The 8,704-nt window shown below is 59.6% G+C and overlaps 1 protein-coding gene across 1 annotated transcript in view; it reads right to left on the minus strand.

Moving 5' to 3' along the window:
* Positions 1-8,704, minus strand: part of LRP3 (LDL receptor related protein 3) — a 20,442-nt gene that overhangs the window by 2,156 nt on the left and 9,582 nt on the right. The window contains exons 2-6 of the mRNA XM_045293883.1: positions 8,378-8,593; positions 6,928-7,107; positions 2,390-2,528; positions 1,001-1,215; positions 2-690 (exon numbers count right to left, since the gene is read on the minus strand). Of these exons, the coding sequence (XP_045149818.1) occupies positions 2-690; positions 1,001-1,215; positions 2,390-2,528; positions 6,928-7,107; positions 8,378-8,593 (1,439 nt within the window). The remainder of the gene's footprint in view (position 1; positions 691-1,000; positions 1,216-2,389; positions 2,529-6,927; positions 7,108-8,377; positions 8,594-8,704) is intronic.

An 8,704-nucleotide genomic window follows, 5' to 3' on the forward strand; every position in this document is an offset into this window, starting at 1 on the left:
TGCTGCTGCTGCTGCTGCTGCTGCTGCTGCTGCTGCTGCCACATGGCTGCTCCCAGGGGAGGCAGTAGCCCTTTACCTGGTAGGTGGCGTTGAAGCCGTGGCCTGCGCTGCGGGCGCGCGCATGGTAGGCCACAGTGAGGCGGCCCTGCGCAGCCTCAAGGCTGACCGGCCGGTGGTTACTGCGGTAGGACAGTGTCTGCAGCAGGCGGTCCCCGCGCTCGCCCAGCCCTTCGTACACCTGCACATAGTCGTCATAGCCCAGCCGCAGCTCTAGCTGCAACAGCACGCGCCGCGGGTCCTGTGTGTCCACCAGCCACGTGCAGTGCAGGTCTGAGGGCCCCCGGGCGGCACTGAACAGGTCTGGGGAAGCAAAGGAGCCGTAGAAGCTGCCCAGCCGCCGGCCGCACGCCAGATCCGGGCAGCCAGCCTCGTCTGAGCCGTCCCCGCAGTCCTGCGAGCCGTCGCAGCGCCGCTCCACCGGCAGGCAGCGCGTGGAGCGCGCCCCGCTGCAGGGGAAGGTGCCACCGGGGCACAGGCTGCCTGGCGGCTCTGAGGCCGGGGCTGAGCAGTTGCCCTCGTCGGAGCCATCCCCACATTCATCCACAGTGTTACACTGCCACGGGCCCGGCAAGCACTTGCCATTGTCACAGCGGAACTCGTCAGCCCGGCAGGCCGCCTGACCCAGCTTCCCTGCAAGACAGATGGATGTGGACGGTCAGGGGAAAGGGAGGGCAGCTGGCCAGGGGAAAACAGGGCCTCCCTCCTGTGTGGGGGCGGCTGGGCCCCTCCTCACCAGGCCTCTGCCACTCACAACTATAGGTGAAAGGCGTGGTCAGGGAGAGGCGGTGACCCCTCCCCCCAAAGAGGGTGGGCCTGGGGTAATCCCCGCCCCTGCTCTAGACAAGTTTAAGTGGGTCAGTGACCCACCACTCTATCCTCAGATGGGCTGGGTGAGTGAGGGGAGGCGCTACCCTGCCCCGTTCCCTGCTGTGAGCGTCACCTCGGATGTAGGAGAGCCGGAAGCCTTGTGCCTGGCCAGAGCTGGAGGCGTCCGAATGGAAGAAGATCCAGACGTGGTCGCGGGCTGAGATGAAGGCGGGCGGGATGGCGGAGCCGCAGAGCCGGAAAGCCTCCTGGCGGGGTGGGGCTGCAGGGCCCAGCATGAGCCAGTCCAGGGAGCATTGGTGGGACTCCTCCACATCAAAGTTGCGGAAGCTGCGGGGCAGAGAAGGAAGGAGTAGGTGGGCAGGGCCCACAGGGACAAGGAAGAGCAGGAGGTGACTGCAGCTGGGGCTCAGGCAGAGGAAGCCTGCCCCACGCCCCCCCACCCCCACCCCTGACCTTGGTATCCCAATGTGCCTGGCTCTCCTTCTGCCAGCCATTCTGAGGGACCTCTTGCCATCACCAGGGGTCCAAAGGCGTTTAGAATCATGGCAGCTGGACAGTGTAATGTCTGTCACATCTCACGCCACTGCAGCTCTCTGAAGAACCTCTCAGCACACATAGCACCCCACCCCAAAGCCAACATGGAAGGGTGTCATGGGCCCCATTCCCTGAAGGGGGCAGGCCCAAGGATCCACACACTCATGCATGCACCCACAGGACAGGGCTGTGCCCGCGTGGCTGACCTAAGCTGCAGGAGGGGGACCTTTTGTCACTAGGGAACACTAGCCCTGGACCCCCACTGGCCAGCTGCTGTGGGGTGGACTGGCCACAGAAAATTTTCAAAGGCTCCACCCAGTTGCCTCACTTGCTCCCTTTGAGAGATGGGAAATGAGGGCATAGAGCTAGGATAGAGACTGCTTGTGCCATCACACCCCTGTGCTTTGGGCTATGGAGTAACTGGGAGGCCTTCTGGGTTTGGGCTTTGAGAAGATCTAAGGCAGACAGAATCCACAGTAGTGCCCCGAATCAGATGGTCTAACCTTACCCTCAGACCTACTCTGCTGACCTCAGTCCACTGCCCTCTGCCTGCCCTTGGGCTCCCTTCTGCCTGAGCACCCAGCCTTCTGCCTGGCTCCTTCCCTCCGGAGACCACACTGGGCCCCTCCAGGAGCGTGTTCTGGTCTTGTTGCCAGCCTGGCCACCTGAGAGGCAACTGGACCATGCCCACCAGTCTCCAAGACTCCCTGCCTTAGAAAAGCTCAGGAGACTGACAGGCCCCACACACCATGAGAGAGACTCAGGCAGCCAGGCCCAGCTCACACATGCTGTCATACAACATACATCACGCCTCTGCTTACCACTGGCTCTCTAAAGTTGCAGAACCATGGGATCACACGCAGAAAGAACCACACCTGCACATGTTCACACATGCCTCTTCCCACTGCTTGAGCATGCTCTCACACAGGCCCGCACCGATCCCCTCAGATGATCCAGGGCCCCTGACCTGATGGTGATCATGTCCCCGCGGTCACCCTGGATGTACCAGCTGCAGTTGGTGCCCGGCGGGTAGTTGAGGGGCCAAGCCGGGCTATAGATGACTCCGCGCCGTTCTGTGTGCTGCTCCAGCTTCCCACTGCAGGCAGCTGTCGGGAGGTGAGGCTGAGAAATGCCGGCCCCATAGGCTGACAGTAAGCCAGGGCGGGGCCGCTTGAGTGCCCAGCTTCAGCACAGCCACCCCCACCCCAAGATCTGCTCAGGATGGCCATGACATAGGCCAAGAACTCCAGCCTACCCAGGAATGGGGGTTGTGGGGGCAGGCCAAGGAAGATGCCCACCGCCCCACTGGACCATGAAGCCCACCCCATGCTGCCCCCACCAGAGCTTGGTGTTCTACCTTTCCCCCTCCTCCCCAGCCCCTGCCACAGCCACCCTCCTCCTTCCCACAGGCCCCCACACCGGGCCTGACATGTGGTAGGTGTTCAATGCATATGGGTAAGTAAGGGGACTGGCTGATCTGGGGGCTAAAGCCCTTGCTGACAGGGCCTGCTGTAATGTTGTCGGGTGCCGGAGAGTCTAAAACTAGCCTACCAACAGCTGCACCAGGGCTTCTGTGAAGGCAGCAGGAACACTGCACTATGTGACGCCATCGCAGTCCCAACATCAGGCTACCCCCACCTGCCTGGCCCACATGCCCAGGACGAGGCGGCCAACCTGCTGCCCCGCCACCCGCCACCCCCACTCCAGCTACAAGTTTTTCATACAAGAAGCAAGAGTCAGTGCTTGCCACTCAGGGGGCAAAGACTAAGCAGCTCCCGTTGAGTCCCAGGAACACCCAAACCCAACCCAACCCAACCCACTGCCATGGGGTCCATTCTAACTCAGAGCGAGCCCACAGCACAGAGCAGAACTGCCTGCAGGCTCGCCAGACTGTGCCTCTCCCCTCAGCTTTCTCCCACCCCGGGAGGGGTCAGCCCCCAGCCCTGTGGGCCTCCAACACTGAGTGCTGGCGGAACATCCTGAAGGCATGAGCTTATTAGCCCAGAAGGCTGGCTCCCTCCTCTCCCACAGGTGCTTGGCAGGAGGGTCACGGGAGGGAGGAGCTCACTCACTCAAATTGCTGACCTGGAGGGAGCCCAACACATGATCACAACACCCAAACCAAGGCAGGGGCACAACCGCCTCGTTGAGTCTCCTCAGCATGTGGTAAACTGAGTACACAAGCTGCGTGAGAGTTGCTCCTCAGCCCCGGCCTGGGTCAGAGCATGCCCACGGGTTCTGGAGCAGAGCTGCTGCAGGGGGCTTTCTGGAAGGCAACCTTTCCAGTAGATTCGCTCAGGTCTGTCTTCCACGCTGGCAGCCTTCAAGTGGGTGGCTGGCCGTGATTTGCTTGCACCTGGGACAGTGCCCACCACAGCTGATGGGGTACAGGCATAGACCGTTGCCCTTGTTGGAGGTTGGGGGAGAGCAGGCTCTCTCACCTCCACAAGGCATCATTGCTGCCGGTCACTCCTCTGGCCTCTTCTCACCAGACTACAGGTTTCTGCCTCAGAAATCTCCAAGCAAGCCAGGAACGGGTGACTAGATGACTCCCGCTAAACACCCCCCACAGTGGCTCCAGCGATGCCACTTGGCTGTTTGCTCTTCTCTGCAAGGGGTCACCAAGATCACAGGTTCTGCAGCCACCAGCCTGCCCAGAGCTGGGATATTTGGTCAGGGGCTCTTGAGTGACATTGCTCGGCTGTGGGCCTGGAGGTATCACTGGGAAGAAACTATCATCGAGTCAATTCCAAGTCATGGCAAACCTACAGGATAGGGTAGAGCTACCCCATGGGTTTCCAAGTCTGTAACTCTTTACGGGAACAGAAAGCCTAGTTTGTTTGTTTGTGTTCCCATAGACAGGCTGGAGGTTTCGAATTGCTGACCTGGAGGTAGCCCAACACATAACCACTACACCAAAACCAAACTCACCAACCACTGTGACTCACAGGAACCTTAGCTGGGGGCCTGGAGGCGTCCCTGGCTCAGGCAGCCTGCCCTCAGCACTCCAGGATGACAGTTCATCCTCTCCCCAACCACCACCCGGGGCCCTGGCACAGGCAGGGGACAATCCACGGCACTACTCAATCACAAAACCAAACTCACTGCCCTGGAGTCGATTCTGACTCATAGCGCCCCTGTAGGACAGGATAACTGTAACTCTATGAGAGTAAAAAGCACGGTCTTGTTCCTTCAGACAGCCTAGTGGTTTTGAACTACTGACCTTGCAGTTAGCATCCCAACGCATAACTACTATGCAGCCCATAACTTCAGGTCTGGAGCCCGTGCTGCCAAAGATGGTCCCATCCTTGGCTTCAGTAAAATGGGCCCCAGGGGTAGCTGGGAACTTTTCAGACAGTTGGCCAGTTGTAGGCAAACTTGGAGTTATGAGGAAGCAGAGTATATGGGTAGGACTTGAGTCCCCCCCAGGCCTGGGTCAGAGGAAGAAGAATGAGGGAGTGGCAGTAGCAGTGAAGACAGCCAGAGGGCTGTGTTGGTGGGGATGGTCAAACTGGGGAGACTGAGGCAAGAGAGAAGGCTTGGGGTGTCTGACTCGTCTTAGCTGGGCCACGGTTCTGTTGGAGTAGCTGAGAGTGACTTGGGGTGCCAGCAGGCCAGTGTCCTTGGTGTGTAGCCCAAAGAGGCGTTAATGAGTCTGGGAGGACATGAGCAAGGCTTAAGGAAGCAAAATTTTCAGATCCAATTTCCTGGGAGATCAATACTCTGGCCAACTTGGCAGCTGTGTAAGCTGAGCACAGGCACTCTTCCGGGAACTGGGCAGGTGAGTGGAGGGCAGCCTGCAGTCACTGAGCCCAGAGCTGGGTACAGGGGTAGGGCCCCTGACCCAGTCAATATCTGACATCACTGAGACAGAGTCCAGCTGTGCCCAGGGAGGGGCAGCCAGACTCCTAGACAACCCCCAGAACAGGGTCATGGAGCCTCGGGCCTCCCAGAGCAGCTCTCCAGTCTCTTGGCAACCCTAGTGAGGTCAGAGGTCACCCCAGGAGTACCAAGGCCCTAGCCTCCCGCCCCCCAAACCACACCGCCTGTGTTCAACCCACAACCCCAACCACTGACACGATGATGGGAATAGCACCTCCCAGGGTTGGGAATCATGAAGCCCCTGGCACCCTTCGATCCGCATCTTTCCCTAGGTTTATGAGGGGACATTTCCACTCTCAGCAGCTGCTGTAGAGCCAGCCCTGGGCTCATGTCTGTAAGTGGCAACACCCATACACCCTCCCCGACCTCTTCCTGAGCACAAACCCCTGGCTTGGGGCAGGCCTCTCCCAGAAAGTGAAATGAACAGATGAAGCAGCTGGCCGAGAGGGCAGGATGCCCGGCAGGGTGGGTCAGTGCTGGGCCATCAGTGAACAAAGTTGGTGAGTAGGAACAGAGAGACTGCTCATACAGCACCGTCTGGTGACAACTGGTGAGGACAGCTTCTGTGGCCAGCAGAGGTCCCCACTGAGAGCTCCGGGTCCTAACTCTGGAGTCAGCTCAGTGGGGACCTACAGAGTAGAACTAGAAACCCCAACCACACAGCAAACATGTCACATTCCATCCAGACTGGGGGCTTCCCGTTTGCCCCCAACCTGCAGACTGCTCAATCCCCAAGTGGTTCTCAACCTTCCTAATGCCTCCACCCTTTCATACAGTTCCTCATGTTGCGGTGACCCCCAACCAGAAACTTATTTTCGTTGCTACTTCATAACTGTAATTTTGCTACAGTTATGAATCGGGCAACCCCTGTGAAAGGGCCGCGTTTGACCCGCAAAGGGGTCGTGACCCACAGGTTGATAACCACTCCCTAGATGGATGCGTTTGTGCCCCTGGCAGCCCCCTCTGCAGAGAGATGACATTGGTCACCACCTCCCTGCTCCAACCTCTTGCCTATGTCCAAAGAACCACATTGAATGGACAGATAGACTGACAGGGCAAAGCCCGGGAGCCCACGCCTTCTGGAGGAACAGTCTGCCACGTGTGCAGGCCCTGTAGTTTGCCAGTGGTACTGGGCCACCTGGGCCTGATGTAAACAACTCTCCTGGTTTGTTCATTTCACCGAGTAAAGCAAGCCTAAACCCACCACCATGGAGTCAACCCCTGTAGGGCAGGGCAGAATTGTTACCCAGGGTTTCTGAGGCTGGAACTCTTTATGGGAGCAGAAAACCTCATCTTTCACCCACAGAATGGCTGGTGGATTCACACTGCTAACCTTGTGGTTGGTAGCCCAACATGTGACTACACTATGCCACCAGGGTTCCTCGGGCTGGGAGGCTGGTGCTCTTATTTAACCTGTTTTACAGAAGAGGAAACTGAGGCTCACACTCATTTAAGCTTGTCAGAAAGTAAACAGCTCCTTTGTAATGCTGAAAAGATGCACCTGGGACTGCTGGTAGTGACCAAACTGAGATTGAAAACGTTTAGATGGTCAGGCTGAAGTCAGGTCACTAAACCAGAGGGCAGGCAGGAGGGGAGAAGAAGAAAAGCCTCCTACTTACTTACCTATGGCGGGCACTGCGCTGCCAAGCCTCCCACTGAGGAAGAAGTTCACTGTGGGGGATACAAAGAGGGTCAGGCAGGCATTGGGGACATCCAGCCTGGGCCAGCCAGCAGCCCTAGTGAGGGCAGGGGATGCCAATCTTGAACCCAAGGCTGGTTTCACACGAGACCAATCCCAAGCCACTGAGATAGCAAGTCCTCATTCCACCTAGTCCTGCCAGCGTAGCCGTGGTGGGGGCCCCTGCGGTCCAGCGCATATGCCTGGCTGCATGGTCAGCTACATCTGCTCCCAAGGCCAGGAATACAGATTTGGTGGGGTGAAAGGGGTATGTGTGACTGTCCCCTGTCAGGCTTGGGAACCTCAGGTCTGAGCCACCCATTGATCAGGAAGGGGCCCAGGCCCTGCCTGACAGAAGGGTTCCTTCCACTTTGAAGGGTTTCTTGCTGAGAGGTTCTTGTCCACTCAGCAGCCAGGGCAGAGGGGCAGCAGTTACCACCTCGTTCTACAGAGAGGGAACTGGATGCCCTGAGAGGCTGTGGCACATAGGGACAGTGCCCTGGGCCCCCGCTTAGGGTCCTCCTCAGTGTGTCATGCTGACCTCAAGGCCCACCTCCACAGGATATGACCTCTGCCCTCACTGATTGCTCTCCTGTGGGTATCCAGGACCAAGCTCCTCAGAATGAGGAGAGGGGTAGGTGGAGAGACACAAACCCAGCTTCCTGGGGTTCGAGACACCCCAGATGTCAATGGAAGCATGGAGCCTCTTGGAGGGATCAGCACCTCGGCACTGCCCTTTCTCATGACACCTATGTACCCTGAGGGCCTGTAGAAGCTGTGAGCCTGTCTCCCTGCCTGTCTCCCCAGGGAGGCCAGCACATAGACATTCTGAGTCCAGAACAAAGAGCCAGGACCAGATTGGGACTCCCACCACCTTACATAGGGTTCACCCTGCTGGGACGGGGCAGGGACCTTCCCTCAATCCAGGGTTTCTTGGGGGAAGGACAGGTGTGTTCACTAGTTTGGCAGGCCAGTAGCTCCCTCATCAGTGTCACCATAGGGCCACTCTCCCCTAATTACCCTCAGCGCAGGGAAAGGCCTCCTTCTAGTAAATAAAGGAGTCATGTGGGATGAGGGTTTAACCCCTCCCTGCCCCCCCAAGCCCTAGGCAGGCCCAGCAGGAGCCCCATGGCCAGGTGCCTGGTCCTCCAGCCGGCCCCAAACGCCCACCCTGGGCCGACCAGGCCTGGCTGGCAGGGTTTGAGAAGACACAAAAGAAAAGCAGGTGCCATTCTCCGCGGGTTGGGGTCGGGAGTGGGGGTGTCTGCTGCTGCTCCTCTGGCCCGGCACTTCGAGTCCCCTTCTCCAGGCTGGCCACTGCCCCCTCCCCTCACTCCACCTGGACCGGAAGCAGTTTGGCTAAGGATCCTCGGACCTCAGACCCTCCGGCCTCGCCTTTGTCCGCAGCTCCCGAGAGCCGGACCGTTGCCGAGCGGAGCGCAGCCTGCTCGCGGAAAGCGGCCGCCGCCCCCGCCCCTGGGCCGTGGGCTCCGACTGGCAGCCCGGCGGCTGCGGCTCCCCGGCGCTCGCGCGCCCAGGCGCGGTTGGGTTGCGGGCGGGGCCGGGCTCCGGGGCCAGGGCTGGGCCTGCAGGGCGAGGCTCCCAGGAAGGCTGGGGCGACCGGGAAGCGCAAGGCCTAGCTCCGAGGAGTCCCCGGGCGGGAGTCGTGGCGCTGCCCGCTCCGGGGAAGGAACCCGAGGGGCGGGCCCGGGCCCAGCCGGG

This window comes from Echinops telfairi, unplaced genomic scaffold (assembly GCF_000313985.2).
Source record: "Echinops telfairi isolate 266 unplaced genomic scaffold, ASM31398v2 ScPeMD7_2291;HRSCAF=2852, whole genome shotgun sequence".
Taxonomy (NCBI): domain Eukaryota; kingdom Metazoa; phylum Chordata; class Mammalia; order Afrosoricida; family Tenrecidae; genus Echinops; species Echinops telfairi.